This window comes from Magallana gigas, chromosome 9 (assembly GCF_963853765.1).
Source record: "Magallana gigas chromosome 9, xbMagGiga1.1, whole genome shotgun sequence".
Lineage (NCBI taxonomy): Eukaryota > Metazoa > Mollusca > Bivalvia > Ostreida > Ostreidae > Magallana > Magallana gigas.
Genome location: NC_088861.1, coordinates 12416633 through 12431786, shown reverse-complemented (window position 1 = coordinate 12431786; position 15154 = coordinate 12416633). Strand labels below are relative to the sequence as shown.

Below are 15154 nucleotides of genomic sequence, written 5' to 3'. Positions count from 1 at the left end.
TTATTTTTAAAGTGCGTTGTAAAAATGCATGAAAGCATGTCTGAATATATAGAGGCATGCGATTTGAAAATCAAAACACCCCCAGTCATGCATTGCCTCAAAAGTGTCTTTGCTTAACCTAATATGAATTTTGTAAGTATGCAAAGTATCAAAATATAAGAGTTATTTTACCTTTGAACTCTAGCTCATACAATCTTCTGATATCAGTCTCATGGGGTACGCCTTCTGGAATTGCATTTGTTAAGATGCATTCTTTAAAAGGTACTCTAAATATTACAGGTACTTATGTGAAATCTGAACTTCCTGAAACCATAAGTAAACATGTAATTGAATGAATAAATCTTTAATTGATTTATTTCATATCATTACAGCTGCAGAACTCTGGAGAGGAATTTGACAGGTAAGTTTACTTCGTTTATATATCATAAAATAAAATTTGTACTGCCATAAATCAACATTTTAACAGTGCATTGGCTTTCTCGTTCAGGCATACATTAAATTTGATTGTTTTGCTGTTTTGTGGAGCTTTGAGATGACTATTGATATATTTCAAACATATACTAGTACATGGTATACAAAACAAATTAGATATGCATCTTTTTAAAAATAAAATATAGTGTTTAGCTCAAGTTATTATTTCTGTGAGTTATTTATTTGCATGGATACATTTTTTATATTGCTGAAAGTATTTCGTTCATGCAAACCTCTGGACATTGTTTTTTCAGAAAAAAATTGATGAAAATAATATTTAAAAGCGGTATGTTAAATAAGGAAAATGTGAAAAGACAATGGAAATAGAATGGTAACATTAATAATTTTAAATATGATATGATATTTTTTAATTCGAGAGCATTTAATTACATTGAGGTAATTTAATATACAGATATTAACATAAACATAAATAGTCCAGTAGTCCGAAGGATGATTAGTTTGAACGTCTAGTAGTTCGAAGGTTCTTTAGTCTGAACGTCCAGTAGTCCTAATGTTCATTAGTTTGAAGGCCGAGTAGTCCGAAGGTTTATTAGTTGAAATGCATCCCATGTAATGGGTTTATGAAATGCTTTTGGAAATATTTTCATCCAGCATTTGTTCCTGTAAAATTTGGTCAATAGCAAATTAAACGCAAAAAAAGTATAGCTAAAATGATTCAAATTTAACCAGTTAATATTAAATTAATTTGTGTGTGTATATATATATATATATATATATATATATATATATATATATATATATATATATATATATATACCAAAAATCACTTGTATTTTTATGAATTTATTCGATGAAAGAATGGAATTTTTATTTTAAAAAAATGATTTTGAATAAATGGAGGCAATTTATCACCCTTCGCATTCGCCCATTTCATGAAAACTTTTAACTATTATTCAAATACTTCTTTGTATCTATGTTTTTGTTATGTTACATGCAAGACTTACTTGTAAATGTAATTAATATCTTTCCTCGTCAAGAGATTATAAATATATTTATATAAATAATATATGGATGGAATAAATATGTTCTTAATAGTGTATTATTGAGAGAGAGAGAGAGAGAGAGAGAGAGAGAGAGAGAGAGAGACCTTTAAGTAATCGTGAATCTTATTTTGTTGATTTTATTCCTACTCTAATTTTCAAACAAACTGTAGCAATTTTATGGTAATAAAACAAGTTTAAAACATACCAATTAATTTATGTCAGAAACACATGTTTATACATGCATATTGTAGATGTCATGAATCCAGCCAGTATGGGTCCGATTTGAAGACCGATTTGTTTATTAAGCAGCAGACAGATGGATCTTGTCAGGTAATACTGTGAAAGTTAGCTGCCCTAAAAGTTAATTTTAGGGCAGCTCTATTTTATTCTTTTTGGTAATGCCAAACATCGTAGACTCTAATGGGATAACATTTTCGACGTAGTCTAGAATGACATCTTTTTAGTTGATCTTCTATATTGATCACTCTGGTAACTAAGCAATCAGAAAGGAATATGTTTTGAGATTAAAATCTTTTTCATTTACGTTCAAGATTTTAGATGGAAATCAGTAAGAAAATGGTAATACACGCATGTAGATTACTTGCACTTCTTAAAACTTTTGCACAATAATTGTACCGTTTTTTAATCAAGGATATTGTAAAATGAGAAATCACCTTGCTTAATACATCTTACATCTAGAAAATTGACGGGGGGGGGGGGGTTCAAAGCCTCTTTGCTGCATTATTAACTTTACTTTGTGATTTCTAGGTAAGTTTAATTTTTTCAGTGGTTCCAGCTTGACCCTACGCAAGATCGTTTTATCTTCCTCATTATCTGATTCATTAATGAAGGGATTGAAATATATCTTGAAAACTTCCAAACATAAGCTGATCAATTCATGCAGTTTAATGAACTTTGATCTCACAATCCAATTGATGCTCCTTTTTACCATCATATTCCTTCAATCAGTTATAATATTTAGATTCACTGCCTATTATTAAGGAGGCCGACTTTAGTTTGCATTGCGCATGTTTTTGCGCATTCTAATATAATACAGTTGATTTATACTTCTTCTGAATTTTTTTCGATATCATTTAAAAAATTGAACACAATAAACAAAATACAGATAAAAATATTTGAATTTTTAAAGGAAATTTTTATTTTTAACACAATTTTTACGTTGTGCGGTAGGGGAGCATTGCCATTGCGCTTTTATGACGTTATGATAAAATGAAGCTTTGTAGGAGTACGTTATAAGAAATAACATAAAAGAAAAAGTAAAAATTGTACGCTGTTGAAATTTTATATACAGAATGATGCTATCCTCGAGGACATTTTCCTCATTTTTGGAATGAATCCATTATACCAATTATCATTCGTGATGATCCAAATATATAGCAAAATTTGGTGCATTTTTATATTTTGAGATGACCCCCACTAAAAACCAGACGGTAGAATTTTGTGTTTTTTATATATAAGATAGGAGATGATATTACTAATCATATATAACAATTTGACAAAAAATGCTATTGTAGTACTTTTTTAAACTGCTTTGATGTGCGGAAAATGACAGTTTCCTATATATTCCCAAAGTAAATGTACCTCTATTTTGAGATGGTCCCTAAAAAGAACCAGACGGTCGATTTTCATGAACCTTCGCAAATAAACTAGAGATGGTTTAAACTACATATGGTTAAAAAATAAAGAGTTATGCTATTGTAGTTTTTCCGCAAAAAAACCCAAATCGGCCTCCTTAAATCCTCTAATGTTATATTATTATACTCACTTAACTGTCAAGGCCCTTTAACTGCCAAGGCCCGTGATGAGATTAAACATTTGGACACTGATATATTTTTTTAAGGCAAGCCCTCTACATTTCATTTAGAGATATATATATAATTATAATTGCAACTTTTCAAACTTGAAAGCGATTTATGTATCACCTATTCAAATTCAGTTATATCACCGAATTCAGCATACGCTGAATAGGGAATATTGCCTATTCTACTAAGTGATTTAATGGAAATTAAGATATATCAAACGTCTTCATACAATTTACACGATGCATATGAAATTCATATATTAGATGATCACTATACATCACTACACTTCTGTTTGTCACTGTGTATATATCAAACAGGTTACTTTGTAGCAGCACTAGGGCTGGCACATTGCTTAAACAGTGGCTGCATGAGCTGTTAATTATAAGCTATGTAAGGAATGTTTGGTTTACTAAAATTTGACATGTAACTGAAAACTAGTACATTTGAAATACTGTCATCATGCTCGCTTTCCTTGTACATGTAGGTCATAAATATATTGTTTATAATTTACCCTTGAATTTTTAACCCATAATAAATCATGAAGGAGTTTTAACCACTGCATAGCTTTCTTAACCAAAGCCAAGCAGGCCTATTGATTTATTGTCTCGTCAAAACTCTTCAAACACAATAAAATTGTATTTCAAATATTGAACTCTCACAGTTCTATATTTCTTAAATAGGTTTTGATTATTGTTTGCAGAGCTTTAGCACTCTTTAATTGATTGTGATATTTCTAGCAGACAGAAAATGAATAATGCACAATTAGTTCTTTGATATTGAATAGGATTTGCTTTGAATAATGGCCCAATAATTTTAATTTTATGTTCCAGTAAAAAAAAATGCAGTAAAGATAACCTTTTAATTAGTTAAAAAAAATATTATATTAAGCAATCCATATGACTTAATTTTCAGACTAACAACAGTGGTAATGCTGGAAGCAACGAAAAAGTTAAGACTGGTTTCATTGGAATTGAAGAAAAGATTGATGATGGGGATCAAGATCACGAGAAAAATCATTGTGCGGGCAATGAAGAAATGAGTAGAAATGTTGAAAAGAAGCAGAGGTTTCCCCATCCTGGTCTCAAATTCAAACGAAGGACAATAGGTTTAATTATCCATATATACATTAAAACAATTTACATACCGGTAAATGATAATTTGATATGTGATATGTTAACACTACACACTTCTCAAATAATCAACAATGAATGTTATTTTAAGATATGTTAACACACGTCTCAAATATTCAACGATGTTTTTGTTTTCCAGCCTCTTTGTCTTTACGGGATAATGTATTGCTTTTGTAATGTATGTAGTCCAATACATTTCACCAATGACTATTTTAACATTTTTCGTAAAATTGCCAGAAAATGAATAAATATAAGTAGCAAGGAATCATTCTTTGAATTATTATAATTCTGAGGTAATTAAATATGGTCAGGCGTGATAAAATCTATCATAAAATCCTTAGGGCTTTATAAGATGGATATCCTCATCCCGACCATATTTGATCTCCTCATAATACTCGAAGAATGATTTTTTTTTCCTTAGACATGTACTTGCAATTGGTGTTTTCATTTGATAAATTTTGTTGGATTCCAGGTGCATCCCATGCTGCTTTATGGACATGTATCTTAATGCTCTTTCTGTGTTTACTTCCTGCCCAAGGAGCTGACCTTAGGGACCGGCAATCCAGAAAGCATGTAAATACAAACTCATATAATTCTGTATTTTTACATCTTCAACAAAAACAAATTTTGAAAGAATTATTTTTCTTAATGAAACTGAAAACCGACCAATCTACAAAATCACATCCCGTCGAATATGCATAAAACCGACAATCCACAAAAATTGGCCCCCCACAACTTTAAATGACTCCACAGTACCAAATGATAATAACGATGATCTTTGGGGGTCCTGAATCAGGCTTTATAAGGTCTTCTTGGTGCCCTTGGGGTAAGAGAGAATTTCTTGAAAGCAGTTATATAAATAATAAGAATGAAAATAATGAAAAATGCTTTCTTATCTTGAGATTACAGTTAATTTTTCTATAGCAATATTTATTTCTGTAATTAATCATGATGGAATACTAGTAGACATTGGAAACTTTCAGGAGGTCGAGGGGTGGGGGTAAGGTCCAAAATTTGCTCATTTGTAAAATTTTGATTTAGACGGATTGGTTAATTTGTTTATTATGCTTTAATTATGTGGGTAGGCTACAAATAATCAACTTGTAAATTAACCCTGAGAAGGCTCAAGCCTCTCATCAATTCGATGACTGCCAGGTATTGTTTTCATGTTTAATTTTAAAATAATAAAATGTCTAGTGCGTAATAGGTATATTAGAATTAAGGATAAAGTGAGACAAATTAATTTGAGTAACTAAAATACAAGCAGCATTTAAGTTATAATTTTTGTGAGAAACTAACAAAAAGTTGTTTCAGTGTTATATGTTCTAAAGGAATGACTTTTAACCAGTGATTTGAAGGTACGTCGCTTTATGCAAGAACTTAAAGTGTTGTTGTTTGATTTTATTTCTTAAGTAAGATAACCCATGCATCTTTCAAGTTTTTGTGGTTATACATGTAGTTAAAATATAGTGTTCTTTGTTCTGTTTGCACAAAAGAGCTAGTTTATTTATTACAAGTTTTATTGTATTTGATTGGTAAGGGTTTTCTAATTAAGATTTTTTACTGATTTTTAAATAAAATTGCATGTTATCTGTTTTTGTTTAATTTACCAGTGTGTTGTATATTTCATGAACTGACAATTTTAAACGTTTAAATAATTGTCTTGTAATATACGAGGGTCGTCCCGAAATAGCGTAGTCAGAACACATAACTTAAAATCTGTTCATTGCAATTGCATTAGACTTCTGTGTTTTCTTCAATGGCCCTTTGGCAAACTATACTTAAAAATTCAAAGTTGTACTTTATTTATTTCTTGAGAAAATGAATAATAGAGTGACAACATGTTTTGCCGGGCAGCGCAATGTGCGACGTCAAAAATTTCCAGTCTTTACGTTGTTGCTCTAATAGACCCTCCATGTCATTTACGATGACATTTTCCTTTTATTTCTGAAAACATCTTTAAAATTTTTTTTAAATATTCCTCAAGTACAAACGATTTGAGTGAAAGAATATAAATCCAATGTTTCATTATATTGAAAACAATTCATTGTGCTTTTACCCTTTTTCTTAGGACACGTCAATGAATTTCTGTGAGACCTATAGGTCTAACTTGTCTCAGAGCTCTGGACCTTGGAATGGCGGCATGTGTAGCAGTGAGCTCAAGAAGATTCACTGTCAGACAGGGGAGATAAAAAACTGTGCGCCTTTGGTGTCTAGAGATTCTAAAAATTCTTTTTTTGCATGTTGCATAAAAAAAATAAGGGATTTGAAAGGTACAATATTATGCTCAGCAGATGAATGTACATATAAATGTTTCAAAATAAATACATATATAATACTACATAATAGTATTTTGAGTGTGTTCAATACTTTTAATTGTTAAAGTAATCAAAAACACTGTTTGTAGTTAAAATTTAAACCAATTGGAATTTGTACATGAAATGTACATTGTGTTAGAAATTTCTTGAAGCTTTGGTGTTTCTTGAAATACTTGTCTAGTTCGTATGATTATCAACCACCTAAATTATTACAAATGTTAAATAGAAAAGATGTGAAAATCATTTTAATGAATAAATAAAATAAAATAATTTTATGAATACTTTGAATGTAGATGACCAGTGCCTTTTGATAACACAGATTAAGGGATCCAACCAAAAAGTGGCCCAGTGTTATGGTAAGAAATGTTTAAAGAATACTAGCTATCAATATCATACCCAATGCACCATGTTTAGGAGCAGACGGGTTATTTTACCAATCTGTACAGTCAACGTCCTGCAGTCCTTTAATCTGTTTTTGTTGGCACTGAAATTCAATATATTTATTTTACAACCAGTGCTATGAAAGCATGTTCTGAATTACTTCTTAATGTTACTTGTGTACCATTTGGTATGTGTACCTTTTATAACTTGAAGCATATATATTCCTCTTTCATAGAAGGAAAACAATATTGTTCGCCTCCAGTTTCTACCAGTCCCCCTACATTCTCAAAAAGTACACGTGAGTATGAATTTTTAGGTCACCTGAGTCACTCAGGTGACCTATTGCAATTGGTCTTCGTACGTCGTCGTGCGTCGTGCGTCTGTGCGTCGTGCGTTAACAATTTTACATTTTTAACTTCTTCTTGAAAACTACCAGGCCAATCGTTACCATTTTTGGTGTGAAGCATCTCTATGGTAAGAAGAATCTAAATTTTGAAATTCATGGCTCCACCACCCCTGGGGTGACACGGGCGGGGCCAAATATGCAAAAAAAAAAGCCAAATTTTCAAAAATCTTCTTCTCTACTCCCACGCATGTGAGGAAAAAACCAGTTGCAAGGTTATGATGTCCATGAAGTCCTCTACCAAAATTGTGAAATATATGGCCCCAGGGTCAGGGGTTCTGGCTCTAGGGTGGGGCCAATATGGCCATATAGTAAAAATGTATTAGATCTTAGAAAATATTCTTCTTTACTACCATATATATTTTTAAAAAACTAAATGCATGATTATGATGTCCATGAAGCCCTCTACCTAAATTGTGAAATTCATGACCCCTGGGTCAGGGGTTCAGGATCTAGGGTGGGGCTAATATGGCCATATAGTAAAACTGTTTTAAATCTTAGAAAATCTTCTTCTCTACTCCCATATATATTTGTTAAAAACTAAATGCATGATTATGATGTCCATGAGGCCCTCTATCAAAATTGTGAAATTCATGACCCCTTGGTCAGGGGTTCAGACTCTAGGGTGGGGCCAATGTGGCCAAATAGTAAAAATGTATTAAATCTTAGAAAATCTTCTTCTCTACTCCCATATATATTTGTTAAAAACTAATTGCATGATTATGATGTCCATGAGGCCCTCTATCAAAATTGTGAAATTCATGACCCCTTGGTCAGGGATTCAGACTCTAGGGTGGGGCCAATGTGGCCAAATAGTAAAAATGTATTAAATCTTAGAAAATCTTCTTCTCTACTCCCACACATGTGAGCAAAAAACTGAATACATGGTTATGATGTCCATGAGGGCCTCAACTAAAATTGTGAAATTCATGACCCCTTTGTTAGGTGCTCAGGCTCTAGGGTGGGGCCAATATGGCCATATAGTAAAACTGTTTTAAATCTTAAAAAATCTTCTCTACTGCCACACATGTGGGCAAAAAACTGAATACATGGTTATGATAACCACAATCTCCTTTACCTAAATTGTGAAATTCATGGCCCCTTGGTCAGAGGTTTAGGACATGAAGGGGGGGGGGGGGGGGGCGCAATATGGCAATATAGTGTTAATGCATTATATAGAATGTTTAAAAAATTTCTTCTCTATTCTCACACATCAGTATTAAAAAACTGACTAATAATTATGTTAACCAGGAAGTCCTCTACTGAAATTTTAGTTTTCATGTCCCCTCAAGGATGGGTTTTGACTCTAGGACAGGGCCAAAATGGTTGTATAGATGTTAATGCATATAACGTTAAAAAATTATCTTCTTTACTCCCACACACCTGAAAGGAAAACTGAATTCATGATTTTGTAGACCAGATCTTAGTTTTTCACCAAAATTATAGGTTTCACAGTTCTTTTTGAAATGTGGTCGTCATTACAAATTTATAATTTTTCTACTCCAGTATGAAACCTAATTAATAAGATGCATATATGAAGCTCCGTGACAAGTTTGTGTATGGGATGTATGCTACTCAGGTGATCGTTAAGGCCATTTGGCCTCTTGTTAAAAGTTACATGCTGATGAATTAATCATGTAATGGTAGTACACATAAAATAACATTTTCAGAATTATTTCTAGCTGACAAATCAACTTTGATTGATAATTCATGTATTGTTGTAGAAGATCCTCTGACTGTCAATACCACCAATCCCCTACCAGAATCACTGAGCCAAAATACGAGTAAGTATACTTGTATGAGCTTGGGAGCTTTTATCATTGTATTTAGTGTATGTAATGGATAGAAAAACAGAAAACACTGCCATTGAATGTCATCGTTTATTTACCTGAGAATTTGAAGGATATCAGTATATACTGTAACAACTGGTAGCGGTCTGATATTACAAAGTTCACTAATATCGGACTGTCACAGGTACAATATTAGAATGCTGAAACAAGGGAATGTTTTAAATAATTATATATGATTTATTTTGGTAAATGTGAAACATAGTTGCAGACTTACTTTCTGTATTGCAGAACCAAGTAAAGGACTGACCACTGCAGCTTGTGCTTTCCCAGTCTGCTGTTTGATCATATTAGCCGTCTGCTCTATCATCGTGCTCTGTTACATGGGCCATGTTGTTGGTTATGCCTTATGTCTTGCGCAATTGAGGGTTGTCTGCAAATTAAAGAATTTTAGTCCAGTTAACCATTAAAATAAGGAATCGGAAAGATTAAATGAACGGGGAAACTCAATCATTCTTCGGAAAGAAAATGACTTTCAATGTACAAGCAATGTTCAGGAAATAAACATCATAAAGAAGATACACTATCTGACTATATATGATATGGCGCTTATAATCTGATCAAAGGATGGGAATCATTCATTATATATCCATGCTTATAGACCTTTTAATGTTTGCCTTATTTAAGCTAAATTTAGAATCCATGTATTTAAACTCATTAATTTTCGTTATTACATATCAAATTTGTAAATTATACTGTAATTGTTCCAAAATGAGATTCAGAAAACTGGCCATTTTTTAACGTGTTAAGTTGAAAGGAAATATCTTTTTTTAGTAACTCTCGGTGAATTATTGTATTTACCAATTTCCGTAATCGTGATTTATGAGGACAAGTTTATATTCCTATTTGTGGTGAAAATAAATCAGTTTTGAAATGTAGGTGAAATTATTAACAATAATAAAAGTCTAGTTTTATGCAAATATAACATTCTGATCATCACATTTACTCATGTTTTGCTCGTCTTGTTTGTCTACATATTCAGATACGAAAATATAAAAGCGGTCCTTTCAATTTCGCTATAGATAATTATCGTTTTGTATACTTTTTTTAAAAAACAGCTGTACCTTCGAATTACTTAATTTTTATCTATTGTAAATATAAATTGTAGAAAAATTTTCTGTTGTTTTAAAATAATATAAATTTACATTTATCCACTGCCTAATGCCTCTGCATGATCATCAATAGTTGTTTTTTGTGATTTGAATTAAATATGATTATTTTTACTTAATTTTTTATGACAATTTATAGGTCTTAATAAAAATATATTAATTTAAAGATAATAGTCTAAATTAAGACTGTTTACTTAACTACAATGTACTGTGCAATTTTTTGAAGTCTTTTCTCCGTGATATTTACATTTCTTTCATATCCAAGGTCTTCGTGTTTATTGTATTTCTTTTACATATTTGTTTTATTTTTCCAAAGACATCTCCTGTTGCCATACCTGTACTTTATAATGCTATAATATTTCAGAAATAAATAGATCGCCCAGCTTTGTATCATTTATGACAAAATTGTAGATTCACTGCTCTATATTGGATATTAGTTTTTAGGGACACTGTCTAGAGAGGTTACAACCGCTGAGAAATGTATATTCTAAAGCACAGTTCATTTGCAGTTTGTAAAAGCTGATAAAAAAATATCCAAATCTTTGGGATTTTTCTGCTGGTGACAGTGGTAGATTCTTTTAAGAGATGAAAAGGAAACAATGACATATAACTACTTCTGCTTAATAAATAAAATGTGGCAAAATATTTCAGTAATTCTTTAGAAGACTTTACTAACGTTTGTTTTCAATTAAGCTGCGGTTTGGACGGAAAATACAGTGAATACAGTTGTAACAAATGTTGTAGCTTCTGATGTGTAAGGAGGATTACTCTTCAAAATTATTTATCTCTCCTTACAAAATGTACATGTATTATGTTTTGTATTACTGTAGTAATTTATGTTGTCGTAATGTTGCTTGATCATGCTTGTTGTATCTATGTCAGAATAAAAAATTCTCAAATGGTCTAAAAAAAAATGTCAATAAGTGTTCCATATGGTGCCATCGGAAGTGCTCAAAATGGAATTAAAATGTTAATAAATGCACAAATCGGCTCTCAAAGTGGATGTTGATTAGATATAAAGAAAGCCTTCCATGCACTTCAGTTGATATAATAGTTAGTAAAGCATCATTTTTTTTTCATTATTTTTTAGAGTAATTTCATAATGTATACAAAGTTTGATTCCATGGACAGTTCATAATTCTATAATTATAATAGTATTAAGCTTTAATGAAATTTTAATCGCACCAAATAACATCTTAAACGGAAATTTATTATATATGAGTATGTTTACATTAGATGTGGCTGCATTATCATGCTTTTCGGGTTTGTGATTTTGAAATATATTAATAAGACATCTTTTAAATAATGCTTCGTCTTCCTATGCTCCCAATTTTATGTTTCATTAAAAATAGCATCTTTTTATTAACATAATAAACAACACTATTAGAGTGGGTTTTTTTATAGATATGTGGAAATACTGGAAAATGAAATTCATACACAAAGTAGAAAACTGTAATTTAACAATCGCGGCATGAATGTGAAAAAAACTGTTATAAACTTTTTTTTCTATCGGATTCTATGGATTTGTTAAAATTGTGCAAGATTTTCACATTTTCTCCATATTTTTGTTTTTTTTGCAGTAAGGTTTTTTTTTTTTAAGATATGAAAACTATTGTAAAATGTCATCAAATGATGAAATTTAAAAAATTGCGTACTATTGTGATATGGTCCAGAAGTTGTTTAAAAGTTGGCACCCCCCCCCCCAAAAAAAAAAAGAAACGCAAAAATGATGCGCATTTTAACTGTACTTAATTGACCTCGTTAAAGCAATGTGAGATGCAATTTTCATGCTGAAATTTTTTTTTACGAAAAATGTTATTTTCTACTAAAATGACAAAAATATCATGGTGTTTAAAATTCAGTCAGCCATACTTTTATTGGAAAAGCCGTAAAGAAGCCTTAAATAAAGCAAGATTGAATTATTGTCGTTTTGTACAAAACATTTATCTGCTATATATTCCTTAAAAGAGAAATCTTTCTTCTGACGAAAATTAACGATTCTTTTAAACCTTCTTTATCATAAGAGTTTAATCTACATGCAGACCTATCATACTAACAGGTTATTGCAGCAAAATAACATTCTAAAAAATACAGCTCATATTGCTTTAAACATGTCATTCTGTGTGTGTGTGTGTGTGAGTGTGTGTGTGTGTGTGTGTGTGTATATATATATATATATATATATATATATATATATATATATATATAAATTAGCACGTTTGGCAAACTTCAAGCTGTTGAAAATTGACCCCGGGTATGAAATTCACGACTTTTGATCTCAATTTTCAAAGTTAAGAAATGACCCTGGGTCAATTTTCAACCCAGGTTAATATACTTCGTAACAGCGTACATATGCATTCCAATTTAAACTGAAGTCTTTCTTATTTTGAGAGTTTATGTTATTACTCTTATACTCTTATAAGGTTATTAGAGTTGTCTATCCTAAAACACCCTAAATTTCACTACTTAAAGATAATAAATTCAATAATATTATATTTTTTCAGTATAAATGTCCAGCACTTTTTGCTGTTTGGGTGCTCTCAGCCAGGATTTCAATATATTGTATTATTTAAGGTCAAGTTTTTAAATTTTGTTTTTTCTTTAAAGTAAAGCATCTGCAGAGGTAACATGCACATGCTTTTAAGACACTAGTTCAAACCAGCTAGCCACAGAGGACCCATCCTCTGTAAGGAGTTCTTTTTACTATTCAGACCATTGGAATAATCGACATTTACAAGTAAGTTGATGTATTCTTATACGCTACATGTTATAGGTTGTATATTTATGTTTTTAATGGAAAAAGAGCCATGCACATCTGTTTTTCGTTTACCTTAAAATAAAGATCTAAAAATAGTAAAGGGGTTTCCATTTGCTATAAAAATAGTACTTCAGTAGTCTCTAAAAGGCTCTTGCGTAATTTTCATAATCAGGGATGTGTATGATTCACTGAACAAATTATTTCAGTAACTTTATTTGATTTGAAAGTAATAAAGACGGTTATATTCAAGCTAATATATATATATATATATATATATATATATATATATATATATATATATATATATATATATATATATATATCTCATACGTGTAGTGTATATTACCTGTGTGATAAACCTTTGCTATATCAAATGGGTGATGCTTTAATTATCGGCATTCAGAAGTTGGAGTTCTATTCGCTTGTCGCTATTCACTATTCGAATAGCGAATAGAGTTCTGTGGTCAGTTCGCTATTCAAATTACCGTATTGAACATGCTAATAAACGTAAATTCAAAATTTCATATAAAGTTCCCTTTTTAATTAAAAAAACAGTTTTATAGTATATAAATAGTGCCGAGACAACCATTGTCAACCCACGCGAAGCGGAGGTTGACAATGGTTTTCGAGGGGTGTCAATTTCAACAGTTACCCTCCCAAACAGGCACTATTTATTTTATTACACTGAATGTCTTAATTGTAAAGAAAATTTGACTGCGTTTATATAGAAATGAAGTGAATTCTACGGCGAACCGTGCGTGCAAAATTTACGCGCATGTAACAATTCGTTGTGTTACCCGTTGCCAAATGTGTTGCTAACGCTGAGGGTAATAGAACGGACTATCAACTGCGTCTAAACCAATCAGATTTCAGTATTTAACATGAACGTATAACAATAAAAAATTATTACTTGCTGACCTAGCTGCAATAATGTAGCCCTCTCCCGATTTTTTTTTTTTTTTTTGGGGGGGGGGGGGGGGGCTACAACTCCATAGGATCTCCGTAATGGTGCAAGTGCGGGAGTGATTCACTCCCGCAATGATTTCGTCTCAAATCGTATATAAATGACAATAACATCTGCATTTCTTACCTGAACTCAAATATTGCGGATGTCTATGGCATAAATTAATCCAAAAATATCAAGTATAGTCCATATATCGGTTATTTTTCGTGTATGTTAACAACGCAAGTTGAATTTGTCCGCCATGTTTACTGACCTTGACCGGTTTTATTTTGGGACAGCCAATGAGAATTTAGGAGCGGATCTTAAACTGAATATAGGAATTCCCCTATTTTACACAAAATTAACGCGGTAAATATGAATTTTTCATTATATATCATTTCCTTAAATGATGTTTTAGTGATAGAACGAGGTAAGATCGATTATTTACACTGACATTCACGTTATCAAGCCCATTAAAACTCCAAGCATAAATCCCATAAAATCACGCGAGAACTGTCATGGCTGCTGAAAAAGACGACTGGTAAACATGCTGATGTTTTATCTAGTTTTGATTTGTATACGGTTAGTTTGTTCAACCTGAATTAAAAAATCATTTTATCCAAAGGAAGTCAAATATAAAATCGATCTTTTCATACCGAAGTCAGTCGCATTAAAAAATTAATTTTGCACCATTACGAATTAAGATCCTATGGAATTGTAGCCCTCTCCAGTAAACATCAGATATAAAAAAATCGAAGAGGGCTACATTATTGCAGCTATTGCTGACCTAACCTGGACATTGACATAATAAACAAGACCAGTAAGAGGCTTAGCTAACCTGGCGAAAATGCGACATTTCCTATAATACAGTCATAATAAGATTTCTTTCAAGGGGCTGGCTAACACCCTGTATCCCATATTTGGGCCTTCATATCTGGTGAGGATGGGGCCCCGGGACAGCCCAGTC

The 15154-nt window shown here is 31.6% G+C and overlaps 1 protein-coding gene across 1 annotated transcript; it reads left to right on the top strand.

Annotated features, from left to right (window-relative positions):
- The first annotated feature begins 123 nt into the window (after window positions 1–123).
- Window positions 124–11596, top strand: LOC136271454 (uncharacterized). The gene is made up of 10 exons (XM_066071512.1): window positions 124–132; window positions 372–400; window positions 1727–1805; window positions 4211–4403; window positions 4901–5001; window positions 6500–6701; window positions 7040–7102; window positions 7363–7425; window positions 9255–9314; window positions 9609–11596. The coding sequence occupies exons 1-10, from the start codon at window positions 124–126 to the stop codon at window positions 9785–9787; spliced, it is 978 nt and encodes a 325-aa protein (XP_065927584.1). The 3' UTR covers window positions 9788–11596.
- The last annotated feature ends 3558 nt before the right edge of the window (window positions 11597–15154 follow it).

Excerpts from the sequence above, each read along its gene's own strand:
- LOC136271454 (XM_066071512.1), top strand. Across the intron at positions 1,806-4,210 it reads AGACAGATGGATCTTGTCAG|ACTAACAACAGTGGTAATGC; the intron begins GTAATACTGTGA and ends CTTAATTTTCAG. Across the intron at positions 9,315-9,608 it reads ATCACTGAGCCAAAATACGA|AACCAAGTAAAGGACTGACC; the intron begins GTAAGTATACTT and ends TCTGTATTGCAG.